Below are 17,051 nucleotides of genomic sequence, written 5' to 3' on the forward strand. Positions count from 1 at the left end.
TGCGTTTTTCTAAAATCTACAACATGGACACAAGGCAAACACACACAGAACAAGACTTTGAAGGTTTACATTGAACATCTAATGAGAAGACACGACATATGACAGCACAGAAAGATGGAGAGGAGGCTGGATGGATTGAAGAGGTGAGAATGATGTTGTCAATAGCATCGACGAGCATGTTAAAGTTTTCATGAGAGGTTATTATATCCTGGATTTTCACAGAAATCAAGAAAACCGGACTTCTTAAAAAACTAAAGGCTGCAGAGCACCAACAACATGAAAACATATGATTAGCTTATTCTTTTAGCCTAATGAGTAGTAGTGCTACAAATGTAAAGTTTAAGGTGATGGTATAATCAAAAAGGTTCAAACTCTGGGGCCGAGGAACATTCTGATTTATAGTCGATATTTCTTGAGTGATATTTTGGCCAGTTTGAGGCACTAAGTTAAAGATCATCAAAACTATTAGGCATCATTTTCTGGTGACGCCCATAACACATTTCCGTGACGGACAGACATAAAGAAATAAGTTGTTGATTGCTGATTTGGTGTACAGTCCTTCAGACTTTCATCTACTCATCTGGTTTTCTTGTCCTGTTCAGATCCAGCCCATTGAACTGTATTACAAACCTGGGCTCCCCAGTCCTCATACATTTTCTCCATGCCCCCCGAGTACACCACCCCCGTCTGTAACTCAGCGCCAAAACGACTCTGATATTTCTCAGCAAAGTCTTTGAATGGTGGCGGGACGGGCTCTGGTGTCTCTCTGGTCGCTGACACTCTACCAGACGGACTGGGAGACTTGACAGGCCTGATGATCTTTCTAGCTGTGGCAGCGGATGAAGATAACTCTTTCTGCAGAGTAGCGATCGCCGAGCCGGCGATGGAAACCTGACCGAGCCAAAGAGGACACCAACACGATGATCAAACAGTCTGTCGGCTTGTTTTGAATGTTTGCGTTAAACCACAGCACAGGGAGGGATCTACGGTTAGTTTTTATTAAAGTTACAGCAGGGTAGAACTAAGGGAATTTTAAATGAAGCTAAGTGGATTATTGATTTATTGATTAAGAAGGTGAAGAAAAACAAGGTTAAAATAGATTAAATTTGTTATTTTATAAAGATTATTTTATCACTTCTAAACTACAGTTCACAAGTTTGCATTTCAGGTAGCAGTAATAACCAAATGACCGTTCACTAAACCCCGCCTCCAAGTAGCATCTGTCCAATCACAGTTTAGCAACCAATTAGTCACAGCAGGTGTGTCAGTGTTTGCATTTCTTCATTGCTGTCAGCAGTGCTAGACCTGATCTGGTACTCTGATCTAGCATAAGCTGCTAACGTTTGATTGACAGGCTTATTGCCTACGTCAACAACCTAGAATGAGCCTGATTCAAAGACCAAGAGTTTGGACTTAACTCATGACATGCTAATATGATGCTAATGTTAGCTTTCCCAGCTAATTAGCTTACTGCCTATAGTAGCAACCTAGCATAAGCCTACTTCCAAGGCTAAGAGTCAGCACATAGCTATTTTACTTAAATACATTATGGGGTTCACAGTTTACATTAAAAACAGTCTCCATTAAAGACTGAGCCCCCGACCCTGTACGAGCCGGTCCTGGATGCTATCAGACTTGAAGATAGCATTAGCAGCTCTGTCCTGATGCTCTTTTCTGGTCTCAGGGAAATGTTCACAACTGCAACCACACTCAAAGTTGAGACAGCATTAAGTTGCCAAAGTAAATTTGTTTTTGTGTCTTTATTTCAATTTCTTCTATATGGATCACCAATTACTTGTGAGGTTCCTGCTGGGACCCGTTAGCTTAAGCCTCAGTCTGTTAGCATGACATCATGTATGTAGCATCTCAAGTGCATATGAAAGACCACGCTTCAGGGGTCCTTCCTTAAAACTGGTGACCTCTAAAATGTATCTTTAGATGGAGTTTTTTACCAACTCAGGGTAGCATCAGTCAATGTGCTAATGCTAACTAGCCTCAGTACAGTGTTCATTTCAGCAGACAAAACTGATGTCTGTCAGCTGGAAATTAAAAGCTTGAAGACAAATTGGTGGAAAAGTTACTATATATCTTATGATGGGATGTGTGCCTCCATCATCTTTGTAAACTGAGTATGAGAACACAAAGATTGACAGGTTAGCAACAGTGAGCAGGGAGGGCTTAATGAAGGCTTGATTAGTCCACAGGTTGGATTACTGACTGATTATTTCTCAGTCCAGGTTACTTCGTACTGCTTGCCTGATGTTGCCTCTCTTACCTCAGAGCTAGACTCGTGTTTTGGGACCGAAACTTTAGAAACTGTGAAATGTGGAACTGGAGATGGAGCGAGACCAGTGTCCACGTGGGTGGAGATTTCTGTTGTTCTCTGAATCTGGAGTAACCAACAGAGTTCACAGGAGCGTTACAACCTCAGGATGAAGAGCTGGACAATATAAATGATACTGTACCACAAACAACAACATGCCTATCAAGAGATTTATAGTTTTAGAGAAATCATTCAAGCACCGGCAAATCATTTAGCTCATTTTAAGGATTTTTCTCACAACATGATTATTGATTGATTATTTTACCCCGATCATTATCTTCTCTACATGAACTTTGCAAAACCTGAACAAGCCTCAGTCCACTTATGAGACAGTGAAAGGTGAGGAATCTCTGCTCCTTCAACTCCCAAACTCTCATGAAGCCTGTCAAATGTTTGCCAGTGCAGAACAACAGGTTGTTTTATAATAACTACAGAGTGATTTCATCTGATAATCAGGTGAAAATCTCTTGATAATGCAGGTGTTTGTTTGCTCTGAGCCTGATCGAACCTGAGGCAGCAGCAGGGTGGATTCAGCTGTAAACTCCTGAGCAGTGGGAATCATTTGACCAGCCTGCACTCTTGTTGTAGTCCGGCTGGCTCGGTATTGCTGATCGGCAGTCATAGCGGCTGCCTCTACAGCCTCCTCCTCTTCAGCTCGACCGCCCTCCACATGCACAGGCAGACGGACCCGAGCGAGGTCGACGGCGGCCATCACTGTGGCCACCGCCCCAGCTCTTTTCCCGCCCTCAGCCTGGAGACACAACCAGCAGCACATAGATCTCAGGACATCCATGGCAGGACAGAACAGGAGGATGGACGCAGGGAAACCTGAGTTCATTCTTGCTTTTATTCAATTTGGTTTTTGACATAATCTGATTTGAATTCTGGGGGTGATGACTTTGTCCCTGGGACCTTTAGAGTTATTGTTTTTATTTATTGGACTTCTCAGCCAGCTCACAGCTTTAGCTAACTGTCTACCAGCGTGTTGTTTATGGAGCTCTGGAGGCTCTGGTCCGTAGAGACACAACAGTTAACTGGCTGGTTGTCAAAAGTTTGAGGTAATTGTACTGATTTCAGGCAAACTGTCATTCAGTGACACTAAAAAGATGGAACAGAAGGAATTGCTCGAGCAAAATAATGGAAGCGTACGTTAGTGTTTGAATGAATGAACTCTAGTTTTTCCCTCGACACCTTCCTGCTTCTGTGATCGACAAACTTTTCACAAATGGAGTATCTGTACACGCACACAGCATCGCCGTCACGGTGTCCAGGTTACAGGTTTGCACGTGTAAACATAATTTCCAGATTATTTAGTGTGGACGGTGATCCATAATTAAACAAAAGTCATTATTATTGACTATTTAACTTAACACCACAGACAGGATACCTGTGTGCATGTAAACGTACTCAAGTAAACACTGAAGATCACCTGGTGAAGACAACACGTACTCGTCAGTTTGACATGCAAGAAAAACAACATCTAAATCAGATGAAAGTCGCTAAAGAACACCATGAACTGAAGTGCTGAAAGTGAAGAAAGGTGAAGTGGCAGCTGCAGAACGATGGCAGTGAAAACACTCAAAAAAAGACGACGGAGCAGTCGTGACGTGTCCACTCAGGACGGATGGCGAGCTACCTGCTGGAGGACCGGGCGGACATCTTGGTTGAGATCAAGGTAACACCGCGCTGAAGGAAGCTCGTCATCAGACAAACTGAGCGAGACGTCGCAGTTCTGAAGTCTGAATGATTCTTCGGTTGGATGGAGGCGGAGTTGTTCTTTACAGAGGTGAGACGGCCTGAAACACTTCTCCTCCACCATGTTTTCATCCTCTGCTGTCTCCATGTAAATACCAGCAGCGTCACTGGACCGCTGCTGGTCCCTGACTGACATGTGATGGAGGTTATGGTCACATGTCGTGACATCATGGCTCATAGCGTTGTCCCATCCCTCGGCACTCTGGGTAAAACTCATGTCATCTGTTGTTCCAGATGATTCTGACTCCATGTTGACAGTTTGAGGCTGATAACCAAATCAAAAGCGTTAACTTTGGTACCATGCTGCTGGAGAAGTGATGAAGACAAACTGATGGTCAAACACAGTCCTGCTGATCTGAGGTGGATGAAGGAAATGAAGAAGGATGGACGGTTATAATAAGATGGAGGTTTCAGACGGAGGTTGTTTCGACCCTGACTTTACTCCAGGCTTTTCTGAAATACATGATTTCTGTGATTCAGCTCAGCTAGTGAATGTTGGGACTCCACAAACCGACTTCACGCTCTTTAAAAGGTCGAACGCTCAGAGTGAAGACGTGAGGCCTTCATGAGGTGAATTCAATTAGCAGCAATTTATTTTGTTTACACGTTAACTCTTGATGATGTGGGTTCATCTATAAAGTAAGTTTGTACATTTATTATGTTTTTTGTAACTTTTTCAACATTTTGATTTAATAAATAATTTGCATTCAGATCCATGACAGAAGCTGCAGCACAACTCAGCTGTGCCTGAAGTGGATGTTCAGAGAAACTAAGTGCATAAAGAAAATAATGAATAAATAATTAATGTTCGTTAAAAGAAGATGATGTGGAATAAGTTGTGACACGCGAACGTTTTAGGAGCAGCCGGTGAAGACGACGGAGGGATCACATGATGGACGTGTTTGTTATTTTCTGGTCACCGTGACGACAGGCCTGACCAGCAGCGGGCGCCATGGCGACCTGTTCCACCGTCTTCATCATGCTGCCTCTGAATGTCGGTTAGTCACATTTAAAACAATAAGACAGAACATCAGGGTTTCCTTTCTTGAGCTGAACAGTGTTGACAGACAGAAGAGACTCTCAGAGGAGGAAACAGTAAAAACATAGAAATGGAATAAAAGACGTGACGGTTGTATTAACAGTTGTTTCACTCACATGTTTGACATACAGATGAGTTAACATCCACTCAGGAGCAGCTTGTTCAACAGGAAGCTGGACGTGTAAAGGATGTGTGTTTCCTCTCGGTCTGTTTTTACACTTAAACATCTCCTCGGTGAAGCAAAAGAGATGAAACTACCAGTTCGAAGTTCTGGAACTACACATCCCACAATGCTTTGGGCAGACAGTTTAATGTTGGACCTATACATTTTAACCACCAGAGTGAGCTGAACGAGCTTAGCAGCTTTGGTGTGCAGTCTTGGATGAACTGTCCTTGACTTAATTCTAATACTGAGGAGAACTGGAGGAGGTTCTGATGGTCTTAGTTCTGGTTCCTATGTTACTTCTGGACGGAGATCACAGGAAGTGATCTGTTCAGGAAGCAGAAGTCACAGAGACAGAACCGCCTCGTTCAGAGGTCTCACGTCCCCCTCCAGGTTTTCAAACTGCTCCCTGAGCTTCCCCGCCCTGACCACCAGGTGGTGCTGTAGCCCCCCAGGTGGTGCTGCAGCCCACCAGGTGGTGCTGTAGCCCCCCAGGTGGTGCTGTAGACCACCAGGTGGTGCTGTAGCCCCCCAGGTGGTGCTGCAGACCACCAGGTGGTGCTGCAGACCACCAGGTGGTGCTGTAGCCCCCCAGGTGGTGCTGCAGCCCACCAGGTGGTGCTGTAGCCCCCCAGGTGGTGCTGTAGACCACCAGGTGGTGCTGTACACCACCAGGTGGTGCTGCAGACCACCAGGTGGTGCTGTAGCCCCCCAGGTGGTGCTGTACACCACCAGGTGGTGCTGTAGCCCCCCAGGTGGTGCTGTACACCACCAGGTGGTGCTGTAGCCCCCCAGCCATGCGTCCCTCCCTCACCTCTGTGACAATGGTGACTCGCTGCTCCATGCGCTGCTCCTGGATCATGCCGGCGACCTTCCAGGGCGGCAGGACGTCAACGCCGGCAGCTTCTTGTCTGCGTGCGGTGATGGGGGACTTGACCGGCCTGATGGGGGAGACTGAGAGTCTTGAGGTGGGAGAGGCAGGCCTGGAGACGGGGGAGGCAGGTCACAGTTCAGGCCTACAGAGGGCCAACCTCCGTAACACCATCACCCCCGCCGCTCAGTTAAAATCACTCTGACATGTTACTGTAACCTTTACTGTTCTCACATACAGCTCGTACTAAAGGAACAATTCACAGAAAGATGGAAAAGTGTTTGCGTGCCCCGTGTGAGGTGTAGATCTGGTCTGAGATCAGTTAGTGATGTGTCTCTGCTGCAGACTGAGATCACAGCAGACGAGCTGATGGAGACTTCTGATGTTTAAATCAAGTCTCAGCTGCTTCAGTTGTTCAGCAGAATGCTGCAACTCTGTGTTGACTGTGAAGCTCCAGAACTGTTCTGTGGACTACCACACTTCACTGACTTTATATCAACATGGAGGGAGGAAACTGTTCCTTTAAAATATTGTCCTACTCTCGGCAAAGCTCCACCCACCTGACAGGTGTTGGCGTGGGTGCCTTCACGTGTCTGACAGGTGACGGCGACTGTTGGCGTCCTCCGGCCACCTTGGCGACCAGCGAGGTCGGGGACTTGGACGCGGGTTTGGGTGGAACTCTGGGCGGAGTCTTGTGAGCCAGCTGCTGAATCATCTCAGCGCTCTCCACCTGCATCTGCATGGAGGCCTGGAAACTGGCCTCCATCCTCTGAGTAGGGAGGAGACGGCGGTCAGACACACTGAAGGCTCATTACAGTCATTGGATTTCACATTTAGAGACAAAATATGAAAAGGAAACACGTAACGCCACATATGATGATATTATTCAGATTTATGTTTGTGATGTCGGACAGCTGGGTGCTCGGTACCTTTTCCACTCGGGTCTGACGGGTCTGTGAGATTGCAGAAGTTGAAATCACTGTCTTGGTTTTCTTTGCTGGAACGGGTTCTTCACCTGAACACACACGGTTGAGTTTAGGAAGTGATGTGAACCCGACATACTGACTGCAGCGTGATCATTATTTTAATAGATTAATACTTTTTCAAAATATTATTCAAGTCTTAAAGTTTCCAGATCACATTTAACGTAAACTTCAACACAAAACAGGAGCAGCTTTTTCAACGTTGGAATCATTTTTCTTTTTTCTCTCCTGATCTTCACCACATGCATCACAGTTTGTCCTCCAGCACAGTTGGAGGCTTCAGACAGGTGAGTGGAGGTCTCACCCTGAACCAGCAGTTCAGCTGTGGAGGTGGCCCGTCCGCTGCTGTTTGTTGCGGTCGCTGAATATGTCCCAGAATCCTCTGGGAAAGCCTCGGCGATCAGCAGACTGTACAGGTCTCCCTCCTGGAGGATCCTGAAGTCGGCTGAGCTCTGGATCTCAGCTCCCTCTCTGTAGAACTTCACCACAGGTGTTGGGATTCCTGTGACTTTAACGTCCAGCCTCACCTGGCTGCCCTGTCTCACTGTGGAGCTCTGCAGTCTCTGAAGGAAGCTGGGCGGCGCCGTCTCCACTGCAGGAAACATTAGTGACAGATGTGAGAAGCCACCTTCTGTCTTCACTCAGACACCAGCTGATACTCACACATGAGAATGAATCAGTGATTAACGCATCGCTCCGTTCTGTCCACCTGGACTCACCTGTAACGAGGAGCTCAGCGGTGCTCGTCGCCTGTCCAGTGGCATTGGTAGCTCTGACGGAAAATCTTCCGCTGTGTGCGGCAGTCACAGCGGGGATTCTCAGAACAGCGCGGCCATCACTGAACGAGATCTGAACGCCGGGCAGAGCGGCGGCGGAAAGAACCTGGCCATCACGGAACCAGCTCACCTCAGGAACTGGAGAACCTGCAGGACCCAGAAGAACCCGACCGGTCAGAGAACCAAACGCCATCAACTGATTTCTAATGTCAGATGTAAAACTATGAATCATTGCGTGAAGTTTGAGTTCTTACCACTAACTTGAGCCTCGAACGTCGCGGCACTACCCTCTAGTGCCACGACGCTCTGCAGCGGCTGCGTGAACGTTGGTGCTTGTGTTGACATGATGGTCGGCACCCTGCAGGGAAACAGAGAGAAAGTCTTCAATAAGATACATCAAACTAAACAGGAAGCTCTCTTCAGTGTCCGTCTGGATTTCTCCTCCTTCACTTTAGGACACACAGACGCAGCTCGTCTCATAACTCCAGAAATAGACGACCCAAAGCATCTGTCCCGGCTCCGGTGACCAGCGCTGACAAACAGCAGCAGAGCTCAACGCCAAGGCTCGTTATTCCTCCTGATCCAGTGATTAAACCAGAATAGACCTAAAACCACCAACAGTCGGACCAACGGACCAGAACTGTTCTGGTTCTCTGAAACTTCAGGATTCAGTAAACGTCAGCGTCATACTTTTATTTTATTCCATTTTATTTTCCTCTCGGTGGTCTCGTACCTGGACTGCTCTGTTCTGTTGTCTGCACACTGTGGAATGTCTCCAGCAGGAGATGAAATATATAATAAAGGTACATCTGACTTTATCTTAAACATTCATGTTTTCTCTCAACTCACAACTTTACCTGGACAAACTAATTACAAACTAAGTGTTGAGGTCATGTGACGACGTTACAGTGCAGGAAGACACCTGAGCTGACGGGTCAGAACCAGCGACATGGATCCATCTGGTCAGAAAAAGCTCACCAGGTTTGAAGCCCGACAGCCGGTGTGACTAGTTCAGTTGGAGGAGCAACAGGATGACCTCTGACCTGCGAGACTGTCTCCAGATTCATTTGTTGGTGTTAACTTTGATAAAATAACGAGTTATATAAAGAAGTTCCTGCTGGACGGATCCGGCTCAGCGTCTCTGAAAGGTTTTAAATGGAAGTCAGCTCCAAAACATCCGACTCAAAGTGTCGAAACAAACATCAGCCAACAAACTCTGACTGTGGACCAGAACAGACAACCTGCAGCTATAAAGTACAGACCAGTCCCAATGTTCACTTCATGTCCTGGTTCTGTCTGCAGCCTCTATGAGTTTACTTTATTATGTTTACTTTACTTTATTTACTTTAGTTTAGTTTAGTTTAGTTTATTTAGTTTAGTTTAGTTTAGTTTAGTTTATTTAGTTTAGTTTAGTTTAGTTTAGTTTATTTAGTTTAGTTTAGTTTAGTTTAGTTTAGTTTAGTTTAGTTTGGGAGGAGCGAGCCGGAGATCACTGCAGCTACACCGCAGAGATGACAGAAGAAGAAGAACTGAGTGTTTCTGTTGGTTTTTATTGATGCACAGATTTAAAGGCAGCTGGATGAAAATGTGCTGAGTGTGTGTGCAGCTTCACTCAGCTTCAGGTTTGAGTTTCACAAAGCAGACAGGAGCTATAAATGTCAGGGGGCGGGGCTTGTTGGAGGGCAGACGGCGCTGACGGACGGCAGCAGCTGGAGGTCAGCCGTGTGCTCGAGTCATCAGAGGAAGAGAAGAAGAAGAAGAAGGAGAAGAAGAAGAAGAAGAGGCCAAATCTCTGCAGCAGGTTCAGATATTTTAGTACTACTGTTATATTATCATATTATTATTTAATGTGTTGGGTGTAATTGAATCTTTATCTTTACAGAAACACTGTAAAAAAGTCTGTAACAGCAAACAAATATGAAATAATGAATCCAAGAACGGACAGAAGAGAAACATTCTGATGACAGGAGAGGAAGAGGAGGACGACGGGAGAAAGAGGAAGAAGAAGAAGAAGAGATGAAAACAGACGAGAGGAGAAATTCATAAAGTAAAAATCTGAATGAAAATCTGTCTTCAGGTGATCGATCACTGATCACTGATCACTGATCACTGATCACTGATCAGTGATCAGTGTATTGATGCGACCTTGCTGTGACCTCGCTGTGAACGTGGACTCGGCTCCTCTGCGACCCCTCCTGACTTCAGATCAGAGCCACATTTAGCCTCAGCTGCACTTTACTGCTGACAGCTGCTCTCAGATCAGTTGAATGTCTGCACGTCTCAACAAGATGACGGTGCAGAAAGTTTGTGATCTGCCTCCATTAATCACATTAATCATGAGTGGGTCATTAATGAGGAACTTTGTGTTGTTTTATAAATAATATTCTCTCTATTTGTGTTGAACATCATCTCTCCATATGTTCTTCAGACTGATATCATTATACTTGCAGTGTTTAGCTTCACCAGTCTGCTGATACTGATGTTAATTATTCATTTAAGATCACACTAACATCTTTAATTTGCCATCAATTTAAAATTCCGTACTTTTTAAATGCAGTCTGGTTTTGTGCACTTGGTTGAGTTTGTTACAGCAGTTAAAGTTACGAGACGTGTGAAGAATATAAATGATGTGTTCACGCTTCAGGTTTCTTTGTTTTGCACCTGTTTGTATAAAACGCTCTGTATTAATAAAGTGTTGTTATAATTTAGTTTATGATTCTCTGGAGGTTAAATTCTGAACACAGTTAAAGAATCTTTGACAGGAACAACGTCACATTTTAACACGTTTGTTCATGTTGTTGTGTTTGTTTGTGTAATGAACCAGTGAACTCGTGCTGACGGCTGAAGAGCCTGAAAGTCACTTCAGCTCCTGAATCTACCAACAAACCTCCTGCAGCTTTTATGACTCTCTGTGTTTTCACAGGCTGCAGGTTTAGTTTGCACTCATTCATTTAAACATTTAAACCTTTTGGATGAATTAAAAATATCAAAAATGTGTGTTTGTTGAAAGAAATGCTGATTTTCTGCACAATCTGGTGTTTTTTAATCAGAATATTTGCATCAGTAACTTGTTGTTGTCACACGTGAGGACGATGTTACGACGTCGTCACAGCTGAGCAGGAAGTGACTTCAAACAGGAAGTACCGAAAAAATCAGCCGATCAAATGTTTCAAATCAGGAAAACATAAACTTTTATATTTAAAACGTGTAATAATCAGTTATTTACTGTCATAGTTTACTTTTCTGTCTGAAAAGATTTAATCAGAGTCATTAAAGCTGGAAAATGTTCAAACTCACAAACTCTACATTCAAAATGTTTAAAAGAGAAGTTTTAATATTTATTTCATCTTCAATTATTGAAACTAAATCACATTTGATTTTCATCAGATTTAAACTCATAACTGGATTTTTAACTTTAACGATCATTATAACTGCTGAAGCTTCTTCACATGCAGCCAGAATAATGAAGTGTTTAAGACAAAGATGATAACAACATAATAATACATTATAATAAAGATAATAATACATTATAATAAAGATAATAATAAGAGCAGAAGTCATAATAACTTGTTCCGCTCTCATTGAAGTAAATGAAGTAGAAAAGATTCTGATTATTTTGTGACTTCAGTCTGTTTTTTCTACATAGTTTTGTTTGATTTGTTTTTAGAGAACATAATCTGGCTATTAATTATTGTAAATAAGGTGCATGTTTATCATTCTGTAGACGTAATGACGAAGTGATCAATCAAATCAGAAACTAATCTGCAGATTATTGAACGTAATGTTAATTTCCTCCTGAGGTCACTGTAGTATAACTGCAGTATAACTGCAGTATAACTGCAGTATAACTGCAGTATATCTGTAGTATAACTGCAGTATAACTGCAGTATAACTGCAGTATAACTGCAGTATAACTGCAGTATAACTGTGGTATAACTGCAGTAAAACTGCAGTATAACTGTAGTATAACTGTAGTATAACTGCAGTACTACTGTAGTATAACTGTGGTATAACTGCAGTACTGCAGCAGTATTTCAGGAACTTTTACTGCAGAATCAACATCATGTGTTTCACTGACAGCTGAGTCACACAGACATCTTCTTCCTCACTGATGATGTCACTCACAGTCTGAACACAGAATCAATCAGAAACTCAATCACAGAAATACTTTTAAACTTTAATCATGAATTAATACATGAATTAATTAATTAATTAATGTGTGTATTAACTCATTATTAAAGTTTGATTCAAATCTAATTAAACCTGTTTAACTTTGTTTGAAATGGCTCTGATGTCATCGTGTGTCTGGCCTGTGATTGGACGAACAAACACACAGTGAACATGTGGATCCAATCAGGATCAATAACAATCACACAGATAACAGCCGGAGAAAAGCAGAAACGTCCTGAGCTGCTCGTCATGCTGTCAGGATGTTTTTACTCTCATTAATCAGTTCATGCTTCAGTCTGTAAAACTGATCACATGATCCTCCAGCCGGGAGTCATCAATTATCTTCTGTATGGACTGAATGTGATCACATATGACAAACAGAACAGAACAGAACAGAACAGAACAGAACCGTCCATCACAAAACTCTTTCAGATCAAACTCAAGAATCTTTTTTTCTTCTTTGTTGAAGTTTCAGAAACGTTGTCGTGTTTTTACTGATGGCTGAAATATAATTTCATACTGAACTCAATTAAACACGTGAAAACATTCTTAGAACACAGAAACCAGCTGTCAGATAAACTTTCACAGCCGGAGATCATAAATTATGTTCCGTTTATTATTAACTCACAGGACTCTGACGCACACAGCAGAAAACACACGTCAGCTTCATCAAGATCTAAATGAACTCTGAAGACCATAAAATTCATCTGAAGAACTGAAACTGTGTCAGAGATTTGATGTCAATATTTATAAGACTGACATGTGAAATACTGAGCAGCAGGAAACAGCAGCTGCTTTTATTTTTACAGCTCTGAGCTCATGAATGATGTTCCTGAGTTACTGAATCACATGTGACACGCTGACAGCAGACAGAGTTCATCAGAGCAACATGAAGAGATTAAAACATCTTTAATCTGATAATGAAACGTTTGTCTGAACATTTTCTCTTCAGGGCCGAAATCTGAAGATGTTTTTCTGTTTCCTGCTCATTTTACTGATTTGTAATATAAAATGTTATTTTTAGAAAATGTGAATAAAAAGCAGCGACTGAGATGAAAACAGCCGTGAACTCCTCACAGAACAACTGGACAGGAAAATAAATGTTTATAAAAGAAAGTTAATAAAAGTCTGAGGACAGATAGAAACTGATCGGATCTGTAAATCAATGTTCAGATCATCTCTTCACATTACTGCTGATTTATTTCTTTAACTCTTTGAGGTCTTTGAACGCCTCGTCAGGACAGCTGCTGTTTATTTCAGTGCTGTCAGCTGATTGGATGAGAAGAGAGAGTCCAGTTCCTCAGATTCTCTCTGACAGCCATCAGCGCCGAGCCGATCGCAGTCTGACCCACCAATCAGCGATCAATACCCCTGTTCCCCCTCAGCAGTGGAGCAGAGGATAAACCGGCTGATATTTACAGAGCTGAATGTGAGCGACAGATATGGCAGTGGCCAAAAATACACCGCCCCCCTCCTGCCGGCTGTGATTGACAGGCAGCATGTGGCACATAGCTGGAGGTGAGAGTGATAGCCCCGCGGCTGATTCCCTTAAAAAGCCATGGGCCAGCTGACGGGCCACTCTCATGCTCTCAGCAGCTATTCTTAACCTCCGTCTGATCGCTGCAGTCTGCTGCACGCGGCCACGCCACCAAAATACAGAAAACCAGCACAGAAACACAGAACACCTGCCCCAGTTCACTAAACACCAGAATCCTGACCCGGTCCGACCCGGCAGGTTAACGTCACCAGGACACATGATGGAGTTTACTCACTTGTTTCCACAAGAGTGCCTCTGATTGATGGGACGGAGCCCCGGGGTCTCGGACTAGTCTCCTTATCCAGAAAAGAGTTTCCAGAAAAATCCAAGATGAGAACGGTCGAGCCTCAAAGTATCCCCACAAAACAAAACTACACAGAAACGGGCCGTGTAGTTTTGTTTCCCTCCTGCAATCCCTCCACCCGAGGCCAGGCTGGGAATGCTCCAACTGCTCAGAAGGGCCCAGACGGTGCTGTAGGTCTTTATACCAGGGGGACAACCTGCATCATCACCTCACCGACGCTCCCCATTGGCCGCTGGGACCCTCAGGGGGGCATGATGGGACATGGCAGCCATTTATGCAACCTCCACCCTGTCAGTCACCAAGTCAGTGTTGATCAGCTTCGATCTGATCGATCGATGATCGACCGTCAGCAGCTCAGTGATATCTAACATCTGATATCAGATCAGTTTGATGAGTTAAAGACATTTGTGACGTCACAGTGAAACAGAATGTGAGTCATTAAATAGCTGCTGACCAAAAGGAGGCAGAGGCTGTCCCTGTCACTCAACCCAGCAGCACCACCCCTCCTCCACCTCCAGCAGCCTGCTGTTATAACACCAACACACTGTGGACACTCTTCTTCTTCTGCTTCTACTTCTACTTCTTCTTCTTCTGCTGCTGCTGCTGCATTAATTCATCTGTCAGATACAGAGAGTGTGACTCTGCAGCCTGAGCGTCTCATTGTTTAATCCTCTGAGTGATGATCAGCGTCACTCTGCAGCTCCGTCATGGTTTGGTAACGAGGTTTGGTAACCATCACTCAGCTGTCAATCATCCATCATCCATCCCTCCACCAGGAATCTGCTCCACCAGGAAAACTGAGCAGCAGCGTCACAGACAGCTGCTGCGTTTACATCCAAACAGTGAGAACACTTTAACACACCACACACCGTTAATGCTTCCTGTGAGAGAATCACTCAGGAGGTTCTGTTGATTCAAACTACAGAACTAACAGAACCGTACTTTAGTGTTTCTCTCTTCTGGTACTTGAACTGCTACCACATGCTGCGTCAGAGACATTTTAAAATGTTTATTTATTACTTATTTAATCAGCAATATCAATATCAGAACCAAGAATCATTTGACCCAAAGTTCATATACGTACATGTAAATATACGTCTCTGTAGTTTTACCAGAACTTCACAGAACTCTTCTGTTTCAGTTCCTTCATGTTCATCCTCAGGTGAAAAACAAGAGAGGCAGAGTTTCTGGAACATTATGTGCAGAATTTAGAAATGCAAGATTAAAGTTTGACTTTTAACAAAAAAAGTTGTGAAATCTCAGAATAAAATAAAATCAACAATTTAAGAAAAAAGTATAAATTTGTTATTAATTGAGAGACGTTTGTGTCAAGAGATGATTTTGTTCTCGCTCAGTTGTTTTTTGTATAAAATGTCAGAAAGAAGTTGTCAGAAGTTTCCTGAAACTTTGTCACACTTCAAGTTACACATTTAAAATCAGATACTTTCAGACTTTTACTCGATTACTCCTCATACAGGTGAGTATTTCAACACCATGTCAGTCTGTAGCTGTTACAACACTGAGTGAAGCCCGGTTAACAAACAGCTACACTGCACCCCGCCATTACACACACACACACACACACACACACACACACACACACACACACACACACACACACGCTCCGTGTGTGTGTGTGTGTGTGTGTGTGTGTGTGTGTGTGTGTGTGTGTGACCTCTCTGCTGTTTGACTCTCACACAGTCCATCAGGAGTTTTTCACGTCTCACTCGCTGCAAAATAAAACAAAAGACTTAAATATTCAGTAAGATATTCATCATCTGACGCTCTGAGGCCAAAAAATACTTTTTCTCATAATCCAACATTGTGAGAGATCAGACAGAGTTTGATGCGTTTGGTCCAACACAATTCAGAAAGTCTAGAAGAGCCTCACGATTAAATGATCTTATCCCCACTGAAGTTAGCGGGGCACTGAACTGGAAGTTAGCCGGCTCGGTGGGCAGAAGTCTCCAGTGAGCACATCAGGAAGAGCTGAGTGTTTTTATCCCTGGAGGTCAAACTGAGCAGCTTTGAGAGCAACTCCACCTGCAGCGCTGCGTCCAGATCTGATCTCACATCCTCCGTCAATTCTTACATTGAGATTAACTGTTAAATATTTGCAGTGTTACAGTCCCGACCTGAACCAGCTGACAGCGCTAACGTTAGCATCCTAATATCTGACCTGTTTGTAGAGTTGAGTAAAAGATGTAACATCAACATGAAGAGTCGACATAACTGACCAGAAACTTGACAAATGCTGTTTAATAATGAGTCAATATATAATGTTTTAAATGGCATTTCACTAAAGTTACACAACGTTAGCATTACATCAGTCAAGCTAACGTTATGCTTATACTAAAACATGCGACTGGTATGATGTTTCATTTTCATGCTTTTGCAGCAATGTGAAACAGTCTGTAGCTAAAAGAACCAACTTGCAAAGCTAACGTTAGCATGCTAATATCCGACCCATTTACAATAGCCTAAAAGCTAGCCAAATATGCAGCCCGGCTCACATACAGTAACTGATCTTCAACCTAAAAATGTCTTTACTATTGATACACACACACACACACACACACACACACACACACACACACACACATCAAATTACCCCCAAAATGCTAATTATTTATTGCTAAATAACATCAGTTAGCTGTTAACAGATATGTCCTTCTCATTATCCCTACCTGTCCAGAGATTTACCTTTGAGCTTTAAAAGCCGTCACTAATGTTTGGAAGTAGTGCTACCTTGTGATGTTACAGTGACTTCCTGTTTACATAGTTGATTCCTCTCGATTGGACAGCACTACATTCGTCTCCTAGCAACAGATTTACACATTTAAGTCTGAACCAGCTGAGACGTGGAGGTTCAAACTAGTTTATTTGACTTTGTGTTCAGGCTGAAGGGTTCACGAGGAGCTGCTGAGCTGTGGAGACTCATCAGCTCAGAGAAACAATGAAACAACTGCTGGTTTCTCCTGAGTCCAGCATGAATCAGACTCCAGATCAGCACACCACGCTTGTTGACCAGGAAATATGGCCGCTGTCTCAATGTGGACCAGGAGTCCCCCCGAAGGTTATTTCTGTCTGCCTGGGTGAGGGGGACGGTCAGGGGGGAGTCAGTGGTATG

General features: G+C 43.6%; 1 protein-coding gene across 1 annotated transcript in view; it reads right to left on the bottom strand.

Annotated features, from left to right (window-relative positions):
- Positions 1–14,074, bottom strand: part of ttn.1 (titin, tandem duplicate 1) — a 168,685-nt gene extending 154,611 nt beyond the window's left edge. Inside the window, exons 1-10 of the mRNA XM_030429348.1 lie at positions 13,853–14,074; positions 8,165–8,268; positions 7,854–8,057; positions 7,439–7,726; positions 7,081–7,166; positions 6,712–6,920; positions 6,095–6,263; positions 2,832–3,074; positions 2,276–2,389; positions 631–891 (exon numbers count right to left, since the gene is read on the bottom strand). Of these exons, the coding sequence (XP_030285208.1) occupies positions 631–891; positions 2,276–2,389; positions 2,832–3,074; positions 6,095–6,263; positions 6,712–6,920; positions 7,081–7,166; positions 7,439–7,726; positions 7,854–8,057; positions 8,165–8,255 (1,665 nt within the window). The 5' untranslated portion in view covers positions 8,256–8,268; positions 13,853–14,074. The remainder of the gene's footprint in view (positions 1–630; positions 892–2,275; positions 2,390–2,831; positions 3,075–6,094; positions 6,264–6,711; positions 6,921–7,080; positions 7,167–7,438; positions 7,727–7,853; positions 8,058–8,164; positions 8,269–13,852) is intronic.
- Positions 14,075–17,051: the final 2,977 nt, after the last annotated feature.

The sequence above is a fragment of the Sparus aurata genome, chromosome 9 (genome assembly GCF_900880675.1).
Source record: "Sparus aurata chromosome 9, fSpaAur1.1, whole genome shotgun sequence".
Classification (NCBI taxonomy): domain Eukaryota; kingdom Metazoa; phylum Chordata; class Actinopteri; order Spariformes; family Sparidae; genus Sparus; species Sparus aurata.